This window comes from Salmo trutta, chromosome 1, assembly GCF_901001165.1.
Source record: "Salmo trutta chromosome 1, fSalTru1.1, whole genome shotgun sequence".
In the NCBI taxonomy this organism is placed as follows: domain Eukaryota; kingdom Metazoa; phylum Chordata; class Actinopteri; order Salmoniformes; family Salmonidae; genus Salmo; species Salmo trutta.
This window is the reverse complement of record NC_042957.1, coordinates 74,464,677-74,488,998: the sequence shown is the minus strand read 5'-3', so window position 1 is coordinate 74,488,998 and position 24,322 is coordinate 74,464,677. Positions and strand designations below refer to the sequence as shown.

The 24,322-nt window shown below is 44.6% G+C and overlaps 2 protein-coding genes across 2 annotated transcripts in view; one reads left to right on the top strand and one right to left on the bottom strand.

Annotated features, from left to right (window-relative positions):
• Positions 1 to 2,108: 2,108 nt before the first annotated feature.
• LOC115207604 (elongation factor Tu, mitochondrial) lies at positions 2,109 to 13,794 on the top strand. Its single transcript, XM_029774860.1, has 10 exons — positions 2,109 to 2,250; positions 2,898 to 2,944; positions 3,172 to 3,316; positions 3,530 to 3,696; positions 7,172 to 7,441; positions 8,831 to 8,963; positions 9,632 to 9,736; positions 11,942 to 12,093; positions 13,102 to 13,221; positions 13,367 to 13,794. The coding sequence occupies exons 1-10, from the start codon at positions 2,181 to 2,183 to the stop codon at positions 13,535 to 13,537; spliced, it is 1,380 nt and encodes a 459-aa protein (XP_029630720.1). The 5' UTR covers positions 2,109 to 2,180; the 3' UTR covers positions 13,538 to 13,794.
• A 1,433-nt stretch (positions 13,795 to 15,227) lies between these two features.
• The window catches only part of LOC115207564 (NLR family CARD domain-containing protein 3), a 32,243-nt gene continuing 23,148 nt past the window's right edge, over positions 15,228 to 24,322 (bottom strand). Inside the window, exon 9 of the mRNA XM_029774772.1 lies at positions 15,228 to 15,385. Coding sequence (XP_029630632.1) covers positions 15,373 to 15,385 — 13 coding nt within the window. The 3' untranslated portion in view covers positions 15,228 to 15,372. The remainder of the gene's footprint in view (positions 15,386 to 24,322) is intronic.

The following is a 24,322-nucleotide window of genomic DNA, read 5'->3' as shown; positions in this document are numbered from 1 at the left end:
TCCATATGTTTAATGTGTTTGATACTGTTCAATTTATTCCATTCCAGCCATTACAATGAGCCCATCCTCCTGTAGCTCCTCCCACCAGCCTCCTCTGATACCAACAACCCAGGAGGGTATGCCAATGGAGACGGCACTCGCCAGAGAATGTTTACTCACGATTAAACTCAATTAAATGAAATGTATTTGTCACATGCTTCGTAAACAACAGGTGTAGACTAGGAGTTAAATGTTTCCTTATGGGCCCTTCCCAACAATGCAGAGAGACAAAAGCTATATAATAGAAATATTTTTAAATAATAAAACAAGGAATAAATCCACAATGAGTAACGATAACTTGGCTATATACACGGGGTACCAGTACCGAATCGATGTGCAGAGTGCGAGGAAATTGAGGTAGATATGTACTTAGGGATAAATTGACTAGGCAACAGGATAGACAATAAACAGTAACAGCAGCATCATATATGATTATGGGTAGCTATAATTATATAGCTACCCAGACTAACTATTTAGCAGTCTTATGGCTTGGGGTTAAAGTTATTCAGGGTCCTGTTGGTTCCAGACTTGGTTCATCGATATCGCTTGCCATGCGACAGCAGAGAGAACAGTCTACTACTTGGGTGGCTGGAGTCTTAGACAATTTTTAGAGCCTTCCTCTGACATCGCCTGGTATAGAGGTCCTGGAAGTTTAGGGAGCTCGGCCCTAGTGATGTACTGGGGGCATACGTACTACCCTCTGTAGCGCTTTGTGGTCGGATGCCATGCAGTTGCCATACCAAGCGGTAACGCAGCCAGTCAAGACGTTTTTAATGGTGGCGCTATATAACTTTTGTGGATTTGAGGGCCCATGACGAATCTTTTCAGTCCCCTGCAGGGGAAGAGGCATTGTCGTGCCTAGTTCACAACTGTGTTGGTGTGTGTGGACAATGATAATTCCTTAGTGATGTGGACACCGAGGAACTTGACTCTCTTGACCTACTCCACTATAGCCCCGTCGATGTGAATGGGGTGTGCTCGGCCCTCAGTTTGTAGTCCATGATCAACTCCTTTGTCTTGTTGAGGGAGAGGTTGTTGTCCTGGCACCACACTGCCAGGTCTCTGACCTCCTCCCTGTAGGCTGTCTCATTGTCGTGGGTGATGTCTGCAAAGTTAATGATGTTGTTGGAGTTGTGCGTGGTCACGCATTCGTTGGTGAATAGGGAGTACAGCACAACGCATCACCGGGGCAAACTACCTGCCCTCCAGATCACCTACAACACCCAATGTGTGTTGCGTCTCACCCGATTTGATAAGTTTGAAGTGTCGTGTGTGTCTCTTAGGACCAGGGCACCCATCAAGGGGGTAATATCTGGCGTCTCGTGGGAAGTCGATGTTGAAGAGATTAAAAATATTCCTGGAGTGATTTATGCACATCCGATGAATTGTGTGGTGAATGAAGAAAAAGTTAAGAGTCTATCAATTATTTTGTTTTTGATATGGAGTCTCTCCCTACTCAAGTTCAATTAGGGTATATTAACTACAGAGTCAGAGAATTTATCCCAAGATCAATGCAGTGTGATCATTGTAAAGATTTTGGTAATTTTTCAAGTGTTTGCAGAAGGGAGAAGCCGAGATGTCCAAGTTGTGGAAAAGATCATATAATGTGTTATAAAAGTGATGAAAATGTGACATGTTTAGTTATGGTAATTAATGGCACTGCCAAGGTGGAGAGAAGGTCCAGGAATATATAAATCATTGTGGATGCAGTGGAGCGGTTCCTGGGGCTGAAAGATTTCTTATCGAATGAGTTACATGGAATATTGTCACAAGCCGTACCACCCTCTCATGACCTAGAGCCCGAGAAAGGAGATATGGAGAATTGAATGCAGGAAGAATTGGGAGTTTTGTTTTGTCAATGTACTATTTATATTTGGGTGGATTAAGTTAGTTTCCCTATCACGTATGGATTTTCTTTTTACCTTGCTTTGGTTTCAACCCATCCAGACGGTGGCAGCAATACACCTTTTGGGGTTGTAGTCCGCCATATAACCCACAGACGAAGAAGAAGAAGAAGAAGAAGAAGAAGAAGAAGAAGAAGAAGAAGAAGAAGAAGAAGAAGAAGAAGAAGAAGAAGAAGAAGAAGAAGAAGAAGAAGAAGAAGAAGAAGAAGAAGAAGAAGAAGAAGCGGTTACCATGTAATGACGTCACTTTCATCCGCTTGTCAGTCCAAGATGGCGGCGCTCGTTGGGTTTCGTGCATGTTTCTCTGGTTAGTTAAAGTTATACAACGCATTCACAACCACACGCCCAATATTGTAATGTACTGCGTTCAATTATTAATGATCTTTTTTTACCATTATAATGTTTTGCTTTTTAATCGCGACGAAACGTATGTGGGGTTTGAATGAACCCTAGTGAGCAAGGATGCTGTAGCAGGCTAGCCGCTCGACTCGTTCCGCAGGCATAGCAAGGTCACGTTAAATAATATTAGTTAAACTAGCTATCTCTTGCGTTGTGGAACCTTAGGGCTATCAGATACAGTTAAAAACGAAATTAGTTTTCTAACGATGTAGCTAGCGTCAGAAACATTTGCATTTCGAAAGAATGACATACAGGGAACAGTAATGTGTATTGAAGTAGCCCGGGTTATAACATAACTAGCCTATACACATTATGCATGGCCTAGCTTCGTCCCGCAACATAGCTAAGGGGTTTTGTTGTGACATTGGTCTTATGAGTTTTATATAATAAACCCAATGTCTCAACATAATCCCTTATGTTGCAGGACGAAGCTAGATGGCCCTAAGCCATGTATGTACGTACACCTTGTGATATTTAGCTAGCGACTTCTCTTGACACAGTCGACGGTCTCGGGGGCCACCTGATTACTAAATACATGTCATCGTTCTGTTCTAGCGCTTCAGCTTTCCTCACCGGGGCTCCTGCACAGCTCCTATAAACTGGTGAGTACCTAGACAGTGTTTTGAGTATGCAGTCATTCACACATCCTTTTATATCGGGGATATAAAATCGCAGTCCTAGGGGGTATTAATGTTTGCTGGTTTTAGTAATGCATTGGGTGGCAAAAACTGGGTTCACGATTGCCTTTTTTTGACTGATCACCTGCCCATATGTGTTTTCTGGCCCTGCTGTCCATCAAACACTCTTCTTCATCCCTTTTCTCTCCCAGTGTGCAGTGCCATTTACCCGGCGGAACTTTGCAGCAGAGGCCAAGGCCAAGAAAACATATGCCAGAGACAAGCCCCATGTGAACATTGGCACGATCGGCCATGTTGACCATGGCAAGACAACTCTAACGGCTGCCATCACCAAAGGTAACTGATGTCACCTTTTATTTTTCTCATTTTACATCTGTATTATTGAATTCAAACTAAACATAACAAGTGTGCTTGAAACCCACTGAGTTACTGTGGACTGTTGACCAATCAAAGCATCTGCCAGCAAAATAACAATGTTCTGTCAGATGCTGTGTGTTCTCTATATATGATGCTATTGTATGTTTCTAATTGAGCCTTTGTGGTTCCCAGTGCTGGCTGAGGCTGGAGGCGCCCGCTATAAGAAGTATGAGGACATTGACAATGCCCCTGAGGAGAAGGCCAGGGGCATCACCATCAATGCATCCCATGTAGAGTACACCACAGCCAACAGACACTATGCACACACAGACTGCCCTGGCCATGCTGACTACGTCAAGGTAATACAAGCACCTGAACACATGTTATTCCCATTCTAAAATCCACCCCAAACCCATACCTCTCTGTTGCCTGGCTACCCAAACTCCTTGCTCCGGCCAAATGCCACGCTACGTCCACGGACAAGAGTTTTTTTGCCGCAATAAGTCTGGATCTGCGTACCTACCTGACGATTTCCAGAACACAAACACATTGTAACCATTCTGATTGGTCCCAGAAACTGATGGGTTGGGCCAGAGCCAGAACACACGTGGGTAAAGTGGTGTTTTGAAAATTCGTCATTGGCTTTGATACTCTGATTGGTAAGAGACGATCCAATCACTGATGACTTTTGTTTTGTACAACACCCATCATTTTGACGTCACCACAAACTAAAATGATGGCAGTCTCAGACTGAAATATGTAGCGAACATAGAACAGTGGAAGAATTCAGTTTGAGTCGTCAGGTAAATCCCTCTGTGGGTTTGAGAAGATCTGACAGGATTGGATGGGTATACGGCACAGGGATGTTCGGCATGTTGCTTATCCATAACCCTGAGGCCCGTTTTCACAAAGTCTCAGTAGGAGTGCTGATCTAGGATCAGTTCCTCCCTCTTATTCACTGTAATTTCAGACCTGCCAACCTGCACGCATTTTGCATACCATGCACGCAATTTGAGATCAAAGTACTCCGGTTAAAAAAACGACCCTAAAATATACAGAACACATGATGGTTTTTGACTCAACCATCTGATGTTGGAGCTGAGCCAATCAGAGGACCTGGGCGAGGAGAGAAAATCTCTCGCTCTCTGCTTTAGTATTATTTGCTCCCTCCAGCTGGATGGCAGCTCTCCACGTGGTCTGTAGATACCACTGATGTGTGAGGAATACGGGGAGGGAATGTGTTAATCAAGCACATAACCACTATTATTTGGTAGTTGGCTCATTATGATAGAGGTAGTTAGCTACAGCGTTTAGTCAACGAAGTGAGAACACTTTTTTTTGCCCACAGATGCTTTGATCTCCGCCACCGTAGTAGGCGCGAGCGCTTTGACGAGCAAGGAAACGTGCGGTGCAGCGGTAGTTCAGTGCTCGTCACTGCGTGGATGGAAACAGACATGGCCGTGAGAGCTGTTCCACTAATACAGTCTTTCACTGTTAGAGATTAGTAGTCCCATGTTAATGAATCAGTTGTTGATCTGTCCTGTTCATATAGCTGGAGGTCAACAGTAGGCTGCTAATGATGTGATAATAGTCAGGTCAGGGATGACGACAAGGCATGTTGAATGAATGGCAGCCTGGTAGTCAGTCCTAACTGGATGGATGAGGTCAGGGATGACGACAAGGCATGTTGAATGAATGGCAGCCTGGTAGTCAGTCCTAACTGGATGGATGAGGTCAGGGATGACAACAAGGCATGTTGAATGAATGGCAGCCTGGTAGTCAGTCCTAACTGGATGGATGAGGTCAGGGATGACAACAAGGCATGTTGAATGAATGGCAGCCTGGTAGTCAGTCCTAACTGGATGGATGAGGTCAGGGATGACAACAAGGCATGTTGAATGAATGGCAGCCTGGTAGTCAGTCCTAACTGGATGGATGAGGTCAGGGATGACAACAAGGCATGTTGAATGAATGGCAGCCTGGTAGTCAGTCCTAACTGGATGGATGAGGTCAGGGATGACAACAAGGCATGGTGAATGAATGGCAGCCTGGTAGTCAGTCCTAACTGGATGGATGAGGTCAGGGATGACAACAAGGCATGTTGAATGAATGGCAGCCTGGTAGTCAGTCCTAACTGGATGGATGAGGTCAGGGATGACAACAAGGCATGTTGAATGAATGGCAGCCTGGTAGTCAGACCTAACTGGATGGATGAGGTCAGGGATGGAGATCTGGAACCAGCTCATATAGGCCTAGTTCAGTTGTTTTATATTCCAGATTGCCTACAGTCAGCTGGACGGCTGCGGTCAGTCAGCTGGACGGCTGCGGTCAGTCAGCTGGACGGCTGCGGTCAGTCAGCTGGACGGCTGCGGTCAGTCAGCTGGACGGCTACAGTGAGGGGGAAAAGTATTTGATCTCCTGCTGATTTTGTACATTTGCCCACTGACAAAGAAATGATCAGTCTATAATTTTAATGGTAGGTTTATTTGAACAGTGAGAGACAGAATAACAACAAAAAAATCCTGAAAAACGCATGTCAACAATGTTATAAAATGATTTGCATTTTAATGAGGGAAATAAGTATTTGACCCCCTCTGCAAAACATGACTTAGTACTTGGTGGCAAAACCCTTGTTGGCAATCACAGAGGTCAGACGTTTCTTGTAGTTGGCCACCAGGTTTGCACACATACAAAATCAGCAGGAGATCAAATACATTTCCCCTCACTGTACACTACTACAGTCAGCTGGGACTACCACAGTCAGCTGGGACTACCACAGTCAGCTGGGACTACCACAGTCAGCTGGGACTACCACAGTCAGCTGGGACTACCACAGTCAGCTGGGACTACCACAGTCAGCTGGAACTACTACAGTGCATCCAGTAATTTAATTATTCTGAATTTTCTCCCCATACAAAATTAAGACAGTTTACATATCCACCTATTAATTAGAATAATCATTACCCCTACATTTAACCGAGAAACATTTGAAAATGTAATTGAGACCACTTAAATTTAGGCTCAAACAAGACTTCTGTGTTGGCTACATTGTTTGATATAATTGAAGACGTTTCAGGAAATGGCAGTTACAGGTTTTTCAAAATTGCTAAATGCTCCAACTTCCTGAGGGGGAAGTTGACTATACCGCTCTGGACCTCCCTCTACCCAACCTTAGGCCTACATCAGGAAGAGCCCTGATTACACATTTACATGTATTTCTAGTTCACTACTGAAGAGCAGCAAATGACCAAGTACCTTTAACAGTCTATAGCATACCATTCCTGCTGAGGCAGTCTTCTGCCAACATCATTATTATGCATCAAAAGGTGCATCTGCCTATGATTTCAGCAGTGTTGGTGTCACAGAGCGTTGGGCCAGTAACCGAAAGGCCGCTGGTTCAAATCCCAGAGGTGACTAGGTGAAAAATCTGTCTGGGCCCTTGAGCAAGACACTTAACTCTAATTGCGCCAGTAAGTCGCTCTGGATAAGAGCGTCTGCTAAATGACAAGTGTTTTTTGTTTTTTTTATCTGCGGGGCCGGGGGTGCTGCCGTCCTGCTGAAGTGGTTGGCAGGTCTGTCATTTAAAAAGCTAAAACGATCCTATATCTCCACTCCTACTGAGACGCTTTGTGATTTCGGGACTAGAATTGTAATGGAGGTTAGGAGCAAGGGATCAAATCCACGTTGATTAGTCACGGGATACAGCAGGTATAAACAGTACAGAGAGATGGTGACTAGCAGGCTCTTCCTCAGTGTTCAGTATGAAAGGTAAAGAAATAGAGAATGACAGTATGAAAGGTCACACAGGGTGACATGTTGACCTTTCTCCTGTAGAACATGATCACAGGCACGGCTCAGCTGGACGGCTGCATCCTGGTGGTGGCGGCGACAGACGGACAGATGCCCCAGACCAGGGAGCACCTCCTGCTGGCCCGGCAGATTGGCGTGGAGCACGTGGTGGTGTTTGTGAACAAGGCGGATGCGGTGGAGGACAAGGAGATGCTGGAGCTGGTTGAGCTGGAGATCAGAGAGCTGCTCACAGAGTTTGGCTACGACGGTGAGAACACGCCCGTCGTCATCGGCTCGGCCCTCTGTGCCCTGGAGGTGAGTGCACGGTACGAGGTAGGGTTGTGGCGGTGATAGAATAACCTCACGACTTCAGATAGGCTATCAGCTCGCTAGCAAGGTTGATCCATTTTATTTTATTTTACCGTTTTATAATACAAACTGTTGCTTCAGCCATGTTGGTACAATAATATATACATTCATAATAATTGATGTTTAAAACAAAGTCAACTGACTTATTTCAATGTGTTACTTTTAGGTAGCCTCACAAATCCGCCTGACCCCACGAGCTTACATTAAACACTGCAGGGCTATCAGTCTGGTAGGGCTATCAGTCTGGTAGGGCTATCAGTCTGGCAGGGCTATGAGTCTGGCAGGGCTATGAGTCTGGCAGGGCTATGAGTCTGGCAGGGCTATGAGTCTGGCAGGGCTATCAGTCTGGTAGGGCTATCAGTCTGGCAGGGCTATGAGTCTGGCAGGGCTATGAGTCTGGCAGGGCTATGAGTCTGGCAGGGCTATGAGTCTGGCAGGGCTATCAGTCTGGCAGGGCTATCAGTCTGGCAGGGCTATGAGTCTGGCAGGGCTATGAGTCTGGCAGGGCTATGAGTCTGGCAGGGCTATGAGTCTGGCAGGGCTATCAGTCTGGCAGGGCTATGAGTCTGGCAGGGCTATCAGTCTGGCAGGGCTATCAGTCTGGTAGGGCTGCGACGGCATGAGCCCCGCCTTTTCTATCACCGTTGCTTTAGACAAATCAGCTCCCTCTTATGAACAATGGGAGTGGTTTAGTTCATGACGAAACGAGTAGCGCTGTTGCTGACAGGCAGTAGACAACCACATGTAACATGATATTTCCAAGGTGATGGCTAAATATAAAGCTTTACATGACAGTCTGAACTCTGCTAAATAAACTCTGCTCCCTATCAGAGCTGCTCCATTCTGTGTGAAAACATCTCATCTAAATGAGAGAACTGAAGGCTGAGGTTACTGTATCAAGACCGTCTCTGTATTGAATCTGATGCAGTACCCTCATCTCTATCATCTCTACCGTTTGTCAAAGACATTAGGTGTGAATTCATTAGATATACCCCTGGCTGATGTTGGGCTACTGTATTTATGTTAACCTCACGTTGACGTTTATATATTTATTTGCCTTTTTTGGCTCATTTAGCTGATTTGTTCTGGTGTTAGATATGCCTTTCTCTTGAGAAATGGCAAGTGCTTGTGTTACTTCTGAAAAATGTAGCACTGTGGCCTCTTTTTTCTGATTGGTTGAAGGTGATCCAATCACTTTTGAATTTGTTTTGTGCAACACCTCTCGGCCCAAACGGCATCCCTTCCAGACAGTGCAGCAGTAATCAGTCTGGTAATTACGAGGCTAGCTTTTAGGTGAAACCTTACCTGTTGTCTCATCTCGTCTAACCTCCCCAGAACAAACAGCCTGACCTGGGGGTGAACGCAGTGCTGAAGCTCCTAGAGATAGTGGATGAATACGTCCCTCTGCCCAAGAGAGAGCTGGAGAAGCCCTTCCTGCTGCCCATTGAGGGAGTCTACTCGATCCCAGGTGACTGAGAACTAGCTCACATTGTAAAGAAACTCCGTTTTGTCATTTAGTTTAAAAGCGGTGTTGCCACTAGGTGGTTTCCTCTCCTCCCTATGTCATCGACTCATTGTTTACCTATTTAAAATGACATCATTCAGAAGTAGTGCATAAATTCAAGCTCTTCCACTGTGCACCTCAGATAGAAGGCGTTTCCTAATGAAAACATGACAATAGATAAAACACTGCGATAGGATCCCACTGTCCCGTGCATACAGAGCCTGCCCCCTTGCCAGGCTCATCCCAGTGTTTGACTACGGTTTCCGTTGCCACTGAGCTATCTTGATATAACGGAATCATTTCAAAGACGTTTTGTCTGTGCAACATGTGTTTTGTGATGGGAACAACGTGCCTGTTTCCTGTACATCTGTGTAGGAATAATCAGTGAATCTATAACATTCCGTTCTCCTCTCCCTGTCGTTGTGACTTAGTAACAGTAACTGTTTGGAAGCACTTGTATCAGTTTCCTTTGTACCTTTCTGTTTCACCGTTTTATTTGATTGATGCACGTATGATGTACTTGTCCCGTCAGCTGTCAGTACTCATGTCTCTGTTCTGTCTGCTGTTGTCTAACCACGTCTCCCTCTGAGTATAAAAACGATGTATTAAACGTGTATTCATCCCTCTTTCAGGCAGGGGTACGGTGGTGACTGGCACTTTGGAGAGGGGCGTCATTAAGAAGGGCGACGACTGTGAGTTTGTGGGGCACAACCGTGCCTTCAAGTCTGTGGTCACTGGTAAGTGAATGGGGAGCCACACCACTATAGAAAGGTTGATTTTCAATTCAGTTCAAACAATTGTATTTTTAGTCATTCATAGAGCTTTCATTCTTCTAATTGTAGAGCTGTAGCACACCGGTAACAGATGCTGTAAAACTGTGTTCATATTACTGTGTTCATATTACTAGAATTATTCCTGTATGTACAGTTTAACACTAATGAATGTTCATTGTCAGAGTACTGACAGAACTAGCCCTAACCCCTAGTACAGAGTACTGACAGAACTAGCCCTAACCCCTAGTACAGTGTAGTGACAGAACTAGCCCTATCCCCTAGTACAGTGTAGTGACAGAACTAGCCCTAACCCCTAGTACAGTGTAGTGACAGAACTAGCCCTAACCCCTAGTACAGTGTAGTGACAGAACTAGTCCTAACCCCTAGTGCAGTGTAGTGACAGAACTAGCCCTAACCCCTAGTACAGTGTAGTGACAGAACTAGTCCTAACCCCTAGTGCAGTGTAGTGACAGAACTAGCCCTAACCCCTAGTACAGTGTACTGACAGAACTAGCCCTAACCCCTAGTGCAGTGTAGTGACAGAACTAGCCCTAACCCCTAGTACAGTGTAGTGACAGAACTAGCCCTAACCCCTAGTACAGTGTACTGACAGAACTAGCCCTAACCCCTAGTACAGTGTACTGACAGAACTAGCCCTAACCCCTAGTACAGTGTAGTGACAGAACTAGCCCTAACCCCTAGTACAGTGTAGTGACAGAACTAGCCCTAACCCCTAGTACAGTGTACTGACAGAACTAGCCCTAACCCCTAGTACAGTGTAGTGACAGACCTAGCCCTAGTACAGTGTAGTGACAGACCTAGCCCTAGTACAGTGTAGTGACAGAACTACCCCTAGTACAGTGTAGTGACAGAACTAGTCCTAACCCCTAGTACAGTATAGTGACAGAGCTAGTCCTAACCCCTAGTACAGTGTAGTGACAGAACTAGCCCTAACCCCTAGTACAGTGTAGTGACAGAACTAGTCCTAACCCCTAGTACAGTGTAGTGACAGAACTAGTCCTAACCCCTAGTACAGTGTAGTGACAGACCTAGCCCTAGTACAGTGTAGTGACAGAACTACCCCTAGTACAGTGTAGATATAGAACTAGCCCTAACCCCTAGTACAGTGTAGTGACAGAACTAGTCCTAACCCCTAGTACAGTGTAGTGACAGAACTAGTCCTAACCCCTAGTACAGTGTAGTGACATAACTAGTCCTAACCCCTAGTGCAGTGTAGTGACAGAACTAGCCCTAACCCCTAGTACAGTGTAGTGACAGAACTAGTCCTAACCCCTAGTACATTGTAGTGACAGAACTAGTCCTAACCCCTAGTACAGTGTAGATATAGAACTAGCCCTAACCCCTAGTACAGTGTAGTGACAGAACTAGTCCTAACCCCTAGTGCAGTGTAGTGACAGAACTGGTCCTAACCCCTAGCACAGTGTAGTGACAGAACTGGTCCTAACCCCTAGCACAGTGTAGTGACAGAACTAGTCCTAACCCCTAGTACAGTGTAGTGACAGAACTAGTCCTAACCCCTAGTACAGTGTAGATATAGAACTAGCCCTAACCCCTAGTACAGTGTAGTGACAGAACTAGTCCTAACCCCTAGTGCAGTGTAGTGACAGAACTAGTCCTAACCCCTAGCACAGTGTAGTGACAGAACTAGTCCTAACCCCTAGCACAGTGTAGTGACAGAACTAGTCCTAACCCCTAGTACAGTGTAGTGACAGAACTAGTCCTAACCCCTAGTACAGTGTAGTGACAGAACTAGTCCTAACCCCTAGTACAGTGTAGTGACAGAACTAGTCCTAACCCCTAGTACAGTGTAGATATAGAACTAGCCCTAACCCCTAGTACAGTGTAGTGACAGAACTAGTCCTAACCCCTAGTGCAGTGTAGTGACAGAACTAGTCCTAACCCCTAGTACAGAGTGGTGACAGAACTAGCTCTAACACCAAGTTACAACTACAACAGTTGCTCCACTGCACTTCTAGCACCAATTACCCAGTAATAAGACTACTGGATGGAGTTACCCAAAATATCCCTCTGGTAACCCCTCAACTCCATCCAAATCCTCCAAACACACCACCATTCTGAGTCTAATTGTTCTCCCTTCACCTCCCTTCTCCATCTTTCTTTCCCTCGCTCCCCATCTCTCCTCCCCAGGCATTGAGATGTTCCACCAGTCTCTGGACAGAGCAGAGGCAGGAGATAACCTGGGGGCTCTGGTCCGAGGGCTGAAGAGGGAGGACATTAGGAGAGGGATGGTGATGAGCAAACCAGGCTCCATCCAGCCTCACCAGAAAGTCCAGGCCCAGGTCTGTATCATAAATAAATAAAGTCCAGGCCCAGGTCTGTATCATAAATAAATAAAGTCCAGGCCCAGGTCTGTATCATAAATAAATAAAGTCCAGGCCCAGGTCTGTATCATAAATAAATAAAGTCCAGGCCCAGGTCTGTATCATAAATAAATAAAGTCCAGGTCTGTATCACATCATAAATAAAGTCCAGGTCTGTATCACATCATAAATAAAGTCCAGGTCTGTATCACATCATAAATAAAGTCCAGGTCTGTATCACATCATAAATAAAGTCCAGGTCTGTATCACATCATAAATAAAGTCCAGGTCTGTGTATCACATCATAAATAAAGTCCAGGTCTGTATCACATCATAAATAAAGTCCAGGCCTGTATCACATCATAAATAAAGTCCAGGTCTGTATCACATCATAAATAAAGTCCAGGCCTGTATCACATCATAAATAAAGTCCAGGCCTGTATCACGTCATAAATAAAGTCCAGGTCTGTATCACATCATAAATAAAGTCCAGGTCTGTATCACATCATAAATAAAGTCCAGGTCTGTATCACATCATAAATAAAGTCCAGGTCTGTGTATCACATCATAAATAAAGTCCAGGTCTGTATCACATCATAAATAATGTCCAGGCCTGTATTACATCATAAATAAAGTCCAGGCCTGTATCACGTCATAAATAAAGTCCAGGTCTGTATCATCAGCTAGCAGCCCTAGAGGAGTGTGAGCTGTTGGTGTACCGTATGCGTAGTGTTGCAGTCTAGTATTCCCAGTATTTAGTCTTCTAAAATAATTTCCCTTTATTCAGTGTTTTAAATTTAACTCTCTTAACTATTTGGAGTAGTTGATCAAATGAAATGCGTCTGTCAAGAGCTATGGTATAGTATGTGGTATATTTGTAAATTGTGTTTATGTACTAGTGTATTGTTCTAGTAGTCCAAGGTTAGGATATGTGTTATTTAATCGAATGAATTTAGAATCTGTCATTAAAACATCTGTTCATCCCAGGTCTATGTTCTGAGTAAGGAGGAGGGAGGCAGACACAAGCCCTTTGTCAGTAACTTCATGCCAGTCATGTTCTCACTCACCTGGGACATGGCCTGCAGGGTCTACCTGGCAGGAGACAAGGTATGTGTCCATCTGTCACCTTTTGAAATGGTCAATCTTTTTCCCTGATGTGATTTGTGTATTCTAAAATAGTGTTCACCATAGTCCAGGGCTGTGCTTTACCTTCTTTGAGGAAAGACTGACCCTCTTCTCCTCTCTCTAACAGGACATGGTGATGCCAGGTGAAGACACATCTCTGACCCTCACGCTGCGCCAGCCTATGATTCTGGAGAAAGGTCAACGGTTCACTCTCAGAGATGGCAACAAAACTATTGGCACCGGCCTGGTTACTGACATACTGACCACCACAGAGGAAGACCAACACAACTGGGGCTGAGGAGAGAGGAGGAGGAGAGATGGGAGGGGGACTAATGATGGGGAAAGAAGTATCTGTCCAATATATCAGTCTTTAGACATAAACACACACTCTGCAGTAAGGAGCTGCTGAGACTGCATGTCTCTGCTTTACTGACCAACCAGAAGACCCACAATGAGATGTTCACAGTTGTCTTTCTGTGAAAAGGCCAGACTGGCATTGTCTGTTTATGTAATAAAATGTATTTAATAGTAAAACATCCTGCCTGTTTTCACATCTACTTCATTGTTTGGTGACTTTCTATAATAATGATTTTCTAGGTTGTTTAGATTCAAGTTTGGGCAGTAATAGCCACCTGACCGAGCTGCTTCTATGGGTTTCTTGATGTAGGATTTTGAAACTATAAAAAGTGTTATAGTAGTGACATTTATTTTGTTCCATGTCAAATACATTTTAGTTGAACACCTTAAAGGGGCCATCTGCAGTTGGTACATACTTTTTTGGACTTGTAAATGTATGATTTTTACTCATTGATTCTTCAAGAATATAACTTAAATACCTCATGAGCTTAGTTCAACTGTCCTAAATAATCAGAACCCAAAATATGAGATGGTTTTCCTTGTTTGTTAACCATGTAATTGTAAACAAACAATGTATTACCTCAACATGGTTACATTTTAATATCATGGATGGTCAGGTCTTGTATCCATAACTCTGTCTATTAATTTGATAGTGGTTACATTTTTCCAGCCCATCCCTAAAAATGTTCACTAAAACAGTGGCAGCGTGACCGCTTTGCTATAGTTTAAGTTACCGCTTGCCCCCTTTAAAGCCATTGAGTTCACAGTTAGGCCTATAATGTGAGTATGAACATTCATAGCTGTAGAAACCAAGTCATTCAATTAATCACAGATTGACGCAATAGGACAGCTTTACTTCATATATTTAAATATCAAATACAGTTTACCGTAGATTAACACACAGGGTTACATAGAATGTAAGAAATTCTACATGTTTTAAACCCCAAGGTGCTACAATAAAAACACATCCAAACAATAAGTAGTTAATAGTAGAAAGACTACAGAGGCCTATAATACACTGAAATAAAAATATAGGTAAGACGTACAGCAGAGTTGTAAGGACATAAACTATTGAAATATATACAACTTTTTTTTGTTGGTAAATGCTGAATATGTCGGCTCAATCGGAAATTACCTTTACTTTTCTATAGTGCAATCTGTATCGAAAAACAACTTTAGTATTATTTGTTTTACTATTCAAATGAAATACTATTATATTAAATTAATTGGACTATTATTCATTTGTATATACAGTATATCAAAGATTAACACAGGGTTACATACAATGTAAGTAATTCTACATTACTACAAAAATATTTTAATTTGATTTGTAACACGCTTTTCAAAAACCCAAGGTGCTACAATAAAAATCCAAGCAATTAGTACAACACACATGACAATCCAGAGACATCTAATACACTAATACACTGAAATAAAGCTATCAGTCTGGTAAGATGTACAGCAGAGTTACTAGGAAGACAATGAGATTGTTGACACCGGGTGCTGTAGTTGTCCTGCAGGGCAGACAGTATGTCCCCAGTGATGCGTTTGCTGATGTTGAGGGAGAGGTTATTTTCCTGGCACCACTTCGCCAGGGCTCTCTGATTGACTGAGAGATTCAAGGAGCCATCATCGTCGAGTCGAAGCATTGAATATTTACATTCATGCACTTTGAAATACATTTTGTAACTGTCCCAGATGCATTTAACTGCAGAGCACTCCCACAACCAAGGACTTGGAGCTGAGGCCATTCCTTCACTGACTCTCAGGGAGCTTTCAATCATTTAACCTGGGAAATAAAGAAGTCCACATACAGCAGCATAGACATATAGGGGTCGTATTCACTAGACATCAAAGAGAAGGACACTGAACAAAACGGGCAGGGACTACCTGAACTTGTCCAAATATCTGTAGCGATGTGTCATTTTAATGTCATATGTTGAACCTTTTATTGAATTGAAATGAACACAACTAAACTGACCAATTTTGTTGAATAACGAGCTGGTGCCCCAATTCATTATTTCAAGTGATATCTTTTTTTTGGGTACTGTACCCCTAAAACACTTTAGTCTGCCTGAAGTACCCCCTCATGCGGTGCGACCGGCGTGATTCCTAGATTAGGTTTAAATTTGACAAAAATGTGGTTAAGTTTAGCAGACTTGTTTTCAATGTCAGGGAAGTAGGAGTTGAACTCACTGTTGAGTTTGGATAAATGCAAGCTTACTATTTTCACCATAGGAGCTCTGTCAACATCACCTGTAAAACGTTAGGTGTCATACTGGTGGAAACAACCTACTTCTTCATCTTCACATTTCCTCCCCCTGAGTTTGATCTTCTTCATTGTTCAGTTTGCGAACAGATCAGCAAGATGGGCAAGGCGGGCTCCCCCAGTCTGTGTCCTCGAACACAGCCACAAGTGGGTGGATTCGGTTGACCGTTTTATGTGTGGATTAATTGTCAGAGTAGAGGACCTTGTGCATTTGTAACAGGATTATATTGGTGATTCCCCTTGCCACTTTATTGTTAAGCCAATGGGGTTTTTGGTTTTAGTTTTGTCTTGCCTTCACCTACTCAACATGGCATCTTATTGGCTGGTTTGCGTAGTTGCTTATGAGGGAGGATGTTTCAGTTAGAATCGTCCCAGTGAACAAGCACCAAACCCGCGGTAAATTGTTGGTTGCAAAGCACTGTACGTCAAAAGTGATTTTTATACTCCCAAGTGATGATTTAAATGTACAATTTATATCAATTTGTTTGTAAATGTTATTCGAACATCACACATAAGATGCAGCGGTTTTTGGTGAATATTGGTTGTGCATTTTGTTGTAGAGAATTCCAGCTAATACCAGCTAGCAACTTACTGTGTCTGGTGGGGGGGTTGTATATGTTGTACAGTGCGTGAGTGCAGAGTTGGATGGTGAGCCGTGCATTGCATGACGTGCAATTTTGTGCTGTTCCTATCAGAATAAAGATCCATGACTGGTGTTACAAGTTGGAGTTCGTGTCGATGATTGATTGTACACAACGCAAGAAGAGTACTGTTACAGTGGTGCCGTGACCGTTCTTCTGGATCGGATCATCTTTCGCTGGATTTCCATCTCAGAACTTCGCCGTGGTTGCCGTTGAAGAATCAGATAAGACGTTGCTGTTGCAGTTTATGGCAATATCGCATTTCGCCACAAGAGGGCGCTACTGCAACGTTTTACTATCGAAATGGATGATTTCTCTGGTTGAGACTTTCTCTTCACGGATAACGATATAACTTTTGTGTTACTTGTTTATTTGCAATTCTAACGTATATCTGATATAAGTAGGGTGAGTTTTACCAGTGTACATGATATAGGTTAGATTTGGACTTGAGGTATAACATATATATATATATTTTTTCCATTTTCATTTGTATTAATGTGTTGATTTCCCATTGTTAAGATGGAAGGTGTTGGGGAGGTAGGGGTTTCCTGACATTTCATCTGTCACCATCTGTTGGTAGGGGTTCAGCCAAAATTCCAGTTGCTTCTACACCTATGCCTACACTGGAGGGTTTGGGGAGTTTTGATGATAGTTTACCCATGGAAACGCCCAAGGATGTGTATGAAAGAGTTTTGCCAAATACAGGGAGTGGGGAGGTCTCCATGGATTTCATAGCAGACATAGTACAGCAGATTGGTCATTCCATTGGGGAGAACATTGCCTCCTGTTTGTAGTCAAAGGCAATTGTTGGACATGTCGGGGACAATGTTATGGGGAATGCATGCAGCTCTAGGGGTATGGATGTGTCAGGCCTGAACCTGGTATTGAAGTCTGATATCAGGGAATCGGTGTACTTCCGGGGGGATGGCTCTGAAAAGTGCACAGTGCATGAGTGGGAGGATATGGTCATGGTTTACATGCGTAAGAGGGGCGTATCTGTGGTGGACCAAGCAGATGAGGTTATGGGTAGGCTTATGGGAAGGGCCCGCGATGTTAAAGTGGGCATATGCAGCAATACCTCCGTTGATTTATCTAAAGGCCCGAGTCCCATCTTTGACATACTGAAACAACATTTTAGTGACACTGCTTTTTCAAGCATGCCCCTCGCTGACTTTTACGCCACATTACCTCTGACTGATGAACAACCATTCGACTATTGGCTCAGACTGAACAGGGCTATGGAGGTTGCTGAAGATTGTCTAAAGAGACAGAAAAAAAGTGTTGAAACCCATCTCGTGAGCTCACAGTCATGTTCATCAGACAATGCCCTAAAGCTGAACTGTCGCTTATCTTTAAGTGCAAGCCATTACAGCAGTGGACCGCTGCAGATGTTCATGAGAGGTTGGATGAATACAGGAGGGAGCGGAGGTACTCTCACTTATCTAAGGTGACCCCAGCCATCGCAACAATGAAGCAGGAAGTTGGTGCTGTCATGCCAATCACCATGCCTGCTGTGAGGCCCCACATGGAAGTACCTAATGTGTTGCCTTCCCCAGCCCAGAGTATTCAGGGCTCAGCTGAGCCGATGAAACGTATCCTTGCAATGCTGGAGCGTGTGCTGGAGCAGAGGCCACAACAGTCTGACCGTAAGTTCCAAAAAGGGAATAGGAGCAAATTGAAGTCTAATGGGCCATGTAACGTGTGTGGGGATGCTGGACATGATACTCACTTTCACTGCAGGGCCAATCACCTCTGCTTTCTTTGTCATGTAGCTGGCCACGCACGCTCTCAGTGCCCCAAGGCCGCAGCGCTGAGCACAGCTGGTGGAGTCCCTACAGTAGTCACTGCTCAGCTCCCGGGAAACTAGTAGGCCTGCATGTAGAAGGGGAGAGTGTTGGGCCTTTTGTAGAGTCCCCATCGGTGAGAGCTGTTGATTTGGAGTCTGTATATAAAAGTGTTTGTGACGAAATGGAGACTGAGAAGAGTATCATAATGGAGAACACACAGAGACTTTCCCCATATGATGATTTATTCTATGCCAAGGTGTTAATAGGAGGAGAAGTGGAAGTGAGAGCTATGCTTGACAGTGGGTCCATGGCTTGTACCTTGAGCTCTAGGGTCTTACCTGAACTGTTGCATGCAGGATTGTTGAAAAGTCCATCATTGAGTCCTACAGAGGTAGTCTTGGTTGGTTGTGGTGGGTTGAAGACGAGGCCTTTGGGAGTATGTGAGCTGGAGATGGAGGTGTACGGCTGTAGAGTTGCCGTGACTACACTGGTGGTTGAAGGCCAGAGTGATGACCTCATCTTGGGCAGCAATCTCCTAAAGCACTTGATTCGCCACCTGAAGACTAATGGAGATCTCTGGAAGAGGGTTTATACTCCTGTGTGTGACGGGGGTGAGGAGAGCAAGCTAATCAACATGATGGCTAATGTGGAGAGATGGAGAGACAGTGAAGTACCTGACAAAGTTGGAACTGTGAGACTAAAAGGTGCTGTGACTCTAGAGCCTATGCAGGTGCACTTAAGTCTGGGGCAGACTACGAAACACTCCGAATCTATCAGCGAGCAGTGCTGTTCTCATTGAGCCCAGCAGGTCAAGGTCAACACCAAGGTCAATCCTGGTAGGGAGGACTGTAGCTCTATTGCAGGGGGATGGGTGGCTCCCTGTTAGAGTGATAAACCCTTCTCAGAAGACAGTGACATTGAGACGAAACGCCACTCTAGCCGATGTCTTTCCTTGCATGGCTCTAGAGGACTTTGACTCTTCATGTATGAATGATGATTCATCAGCAGCTTTTCAGCAGCAAGTGCAGAGAACGGCTGATATACTCACTGACTGCCAAGATGACTTGACTCTGACTGATGACGGTCCCAGCCAACTTCAACATACTGACGGACCTGACAGTTCAAGCAGTCCTGAGGTCTTACGTGACTTAGGTTTGACTGATATTGATGTCGACTCCTGTCAAGTGTCTCCTGCTGGTAAGAAGAAACTCATCAAGCTCATAGCTGAGTACCAGTCCATTTTTTTCCAGGCACAAGTTGGATTGTGGAAAAGCTTCTGGATATCTTCACCGCATTCAACTGAGTGATGAGAAACCCTTTCGGATGCCCTACCGACGCCTTTCACCAAATCATTATGAGAAGCTCAAGCAAGCATCGAATGAGATGGAAGAACGTGAAATCATAAGGAAGTCTAGTAGTGAGTTCACCTCTCCCCTTGTCCTTGTATGGAAGAAGTCTGGAGACCTGAGACTCTGAACTGATTTTCGTTTGCTCAATGCTCGCACCATCAAAGACGCACACCCACTCCCTCACCAGGCTGACGCGCTGGCTGCTTTAGGTGGAAATGCCTTTTTCTCGACCATGGACCTTACCTCTGGCTACTACAATGTGGAAGTGCATGAGGATGACCGGAGATTCACAGCTTTTACTTCGCCATTTGGATTGTACGAATACAATCGTATGCCACAGAGGTTATGTAATAGTCCTGCAACCTTTATGAGGATGATGCTAAACATCTTTGGGGATCAGAACTTTCTTAGCCTGCTGTGTTACCTTGACGATGTCTAGGTCTATGCGCCCACTGAAGATCTGGCTATACAGCGCCTGGAAATGGTTTTTGAGCGTCTCAAGGCTCACAACCTGAAGTTGGCGCCAAAAAAGTGTAACTTTCTGCAGAGGTCTGTGAAGTTTATGGGGCATATCATTAGTGCAGATGGTGTAGCTACAGACCCTGAGAAGGTGAGGGCCATTACAGGAGAAACAGAAGCTGATCTGATGGAAGATGGCACTGACATTCCATCTCAGAAGATATTGAGGTCATTCCTTGGGATGGTGGTGTATTATCAACAGTTCATTGAAGGTTGCTCGACCATCGCAAAGCCTCTCTTTGGATTGACTACTGGACACAAGGCTCCACGCTGGAAAAAGAAGCGACGCTCACCTGTCAGGAAGTTGATGGCTGCCGACTGGACAACAGAATGCAGACAGGCCTTATTCCAGCTAAAGCAAGCCTTACTGGACCAGGTTTTGTTGGCCCACCCCAACTTCAACAAACCCTTTCTACTCTCGGTGGATGCGTCCAGCAACGGCTTAGGTGCTGTGCTGTGCCAGGTGCAGCAACAGGGAGCTACAGCGAGACCTATAGCCTTCGCGAGCATATATATAGAGAGAATTTATAAGTGCAAAAATGGATGCAGCTGTAAGGACCGACGCTGGAGATGAGAAGCAGGTATGGGGAGTTGAACATTTAATGAAGAACAGACAGGTGACAGGAACAGCGTCAGCACACGGGTATACAAAGACATGTGAACATTAATGCTGAAGCGGGGAACAGAACGGGAAAACAGACAGATATAGGGGAAGTAATGACAGAGGTGATTGAGTCCAGGTGAGTATGATAATCGCTGATGCGTGTGACTGGGGGAAGGCAGGTGTGCGTAATGATGGTGGCAGGAGTGAGCAATGCTGGGGATCCTGGCGCCTTTGAGCACCAGGGAGGGGGAGGTGGAGCGGGGGCAGGCGTGGCAGTAGCAACTACATATTGCCTCTAAGTCTATCAACAGTGAATTCGTTTTTTAAATTAGCATTAATTAGATGACCAATAAAATACCCACTTTTATTCCATAGACTGGGACCCGCACTATGCAGCTGTTGCAAGAGCACAATTTTCACTGGCTGATCACTGGTTTCAAAAACAATGATTGGTAGGCAGATTAAACTTCTTGAATTCAACCATTATTGAGTTCAAATACACATTTAGATTTGTGAACAGCCATCCACAACAACCACAATCCGTGAAGCGCAAATAGCTAAATGAGAGAACAGCAGTGTGATTCACATCAATGCGCTATATAGATATCAATAATAAGTAATATCCGTATTGCCGTAGACTACACCACTGCTGTTATCCTTACCTCTAAGCGTTTATTCAAGTTGGATAATCTTTGGATGCCGACAGCAGTCGCACCATTGGAAGACATAGCTTGGATTGTAGCCTACAAAAGCCTATTCCTGCTCTTTCCCCAGGATCCATCAAACAAATTGGTGTGTCATCATAGGGATGGATCTATGACACGTCGAACAAATTTAAACTTGGCCCTCTGAGAAAACAGAGAAGTGTCAAAGATTTTTTTTTCGCAAACACCCCTTTCTGAATTTAAAAGTAATCCTCAAAGTAATCATCTAGTTTTTCAAAAGTATCTGTAGTCTGATTACAATATTTTTGCCGGTAAAGTAACGGGTTACAGATACAGGTTTTTTGTTATCCGTTACTCCCCAACCATATTTACAATTGTCATCAGTCTAAATGCACATAACAGCTAGGAATAGGTTAGTGATACAGTAAATGTGTCCAACAAAATGTCTGATTCACTTGATCTATTGCATGAAATAAAGACCAATCACAACAATACTGGCTTGTTCGACAGTTGTTACAAACTCTCAGCTCCTTCACACCCATTTGATGATCTTATGTCTTAACTTCACTGTCAGTGTCCTGTTCTGTAGGACAACTCCTTTTACAGGACAGCGCTCCCTCGCTCAGTGACAAACTCATTCCAGAAGCAGTAGCTTCTTCTTCTGTCTTTTCACAGATACTAGGAGGGCCTCCCCCTCTTCTTTCTCCCCAGAGAGACTCATTCTAGAGGGTTCTCTCCCCCTCTTTCTCCCCAGAGAGACTCATTTTAAACCCTTGTAGAGCCTGTTATATTGGGAGGAGGAGTTTCTTTGTTGTGCACACTTCCACCTGGTGTCCCCAATTGACTCCCTTTTCAAATTGTTCATGTTTTCTTTCTTGGTGGTCTTTTCAGGTCCAACAAGAATGTTTCAACGTCCAACTTCTCACAGTTACTGTTACAGGGACAGGTGCTTCCCAAACTCTTCTCGTAGCCCTACTGCAACACCCATGACGTGTTTATTCCAAACATCTGCCAGCACAAAAGTAAAGTCACTGCCAACCATCTGGATTAAAACTGCTTTCAGAGTGCATAACCGCCTCACAAAAAATTCTGAAGTTAAAAATAAAAAATAAAAGTTATAAATAATTAATGAGCAGTAGTAAAATAACAGTAGTGAGGGTTATATAGGGGGTACCGGTACAGAGTCAATCAATGTGCGGGGGCACCGTTTAGTCCAGGTAATTTAGGTAATATGTACATGTATTTAGAGTTAAAGTGACTATGCATAGATAATAAACAGTAGAAGCAGCATCGTAAAAGAGGGGGGGAGGGGGGGCAATGCAAATAGTCCGGGTAGCCATTTGATTAGCTGCTCAGGAGTCTTATGGCTTGGGGGTAGAAGCTGTTAAGAAGCCTTTTGAACCTAGACTTGGTGCTCGGGTACCGCTTGCCGTGCAGTAGCAGAGAGCAATCCATGACAAGGTTAGCTGGAGTCTTTGAAAATGTTTAGGGCCTTCCTTTGACACCGCCTGGTATAGAGGTCCTGGATGGCAGGAAGCTTGGCCCTAGTGATGTACTGGGCCGTACGCACTAACCTCTGTAGTGTATTGCAGTCGGAGGCCAAGCAGTTGCCATACCAGGCAGTGATGCAACCAGTCAGGATCCTCTCAATTGAGCAGCTGTAGAACTTTTTGAGGATTTGAGGACCTATGCCGAATCTTTTCAGTCTCCTGAGGGGGAATAGGCTTTGTCGTGCCCTCTTCACGACTGTCTTGATGTGTTTGGACCATGATAGTTTGTTGGTGATATGGAATGGTGGCGTTCTCGGTCCTCCATTTCCTGTAGTCCACAATCATCTCCTTTGTCTTGATCACGTTGAGGGAGCTGTTGTTAACCTGGCACCACACGGCCAGGTCTCTGACCTCCTCCCTTTAGGCTGTCTCATCGTTGTCAGTGATCAGGCCTACCACTGTTGTGTCATCGGCAAACTTAATGATGGTGTTGGAGTCGTGCCTGGCCATGCAGTCATGAGTGAACAGGGAGTACAGGAGGGTGCTGAGCACGCACCCCTGAGGGGCACCCTTGTTGAGGATCAGTGTGGCGGATGTGTTGTTACCTACCCTTACCACCTGGGGGCGGTCCGTCAGGAAGTCCAGGATCCAGTTGCAGAGGGAGGTGTTTCGTCCAAGGGTCCTTAGCTTATTGATGAGCTTTGAGGGCACTGTGGTGTTGAACGCTGAGCTGTAGTCAATGAATAGCATTCTCACATAGGTGTTCCTTTTGTCCAGGTGGGAAAGGGCAGTGTGGAGTGCAATAGAGATTGCATCATCTGTGGATCTGTTAGGGCGGTATGCAAATTGGAGTGGGTCTAGGGTTTCTGGGATAATGGTGTTGATGTGAGCCATTACCAGCCTTTCAAAGCACTTCATGGCTACAAACGTGAGTGCTACGGGTCGGTAGTCATTTAGGCAGATTACGTTAGTGTTCTTGGGCACAGGGACTTTGGTGGTCTACTTGAAACATGTTGGTATTACAGACTCGGACAGGGAGAGTGGCAAGTGGCAAGTGAAGACACTTGCCAGTTGGTCAGCGCATGCTCAGAGTACACGTCCTGGTAATCCGTCTGGCTCTGCGGCCTTATGAATGTTGACCTGTTTAAAGGTCTTACTCACATCGGCTACAGAGAGCGATGGTGTGATGGTAAGTACCATTGGTGCGGCTGGCTTCTGGGTTAAGCGAGCAGTGTGTCAATAAACAGTACGACTTGGCGGGGTTGTGTTTCGGACTCTGGAGTTGCAGCGATGGGACAAGACTAACTACCAACTGGATATCACAAAGAAGGGATAAAAAAACGAAGAAAAAAATATTCTGTCTGTAAAATGTATTATGCGAGAAATGGCGGTGGAAATGCGT

What these genes read in the sequence shown, in the direction of transcription:
- LOC115207604 (XM_029774860.1), top strand. Translation starts at nt 2,181, where the DNA reads ATGACGTCACTTTCATCCGCTTGTCAGTCCAAGATGGCGGCGCTCGTT. An exon ending in TGCACAGCTCCTATAAACTG is followed by an intron (nt 2,945 to 3,171) that starts GTGAGTACCTAG and finishes TTTCTCTCCCAG; the next exon opens with TGTGCAGTGCCATTTACCCG. An exon ending in CTTCAAGTCTGTGGTCACTG is followed by an intron (nt 9,737 to 11,941) that starts GTAAGTGAATGG and finishes TCTCCTCCCCAG; the next exon opens with GCATTGAGATGTTCCACCAG.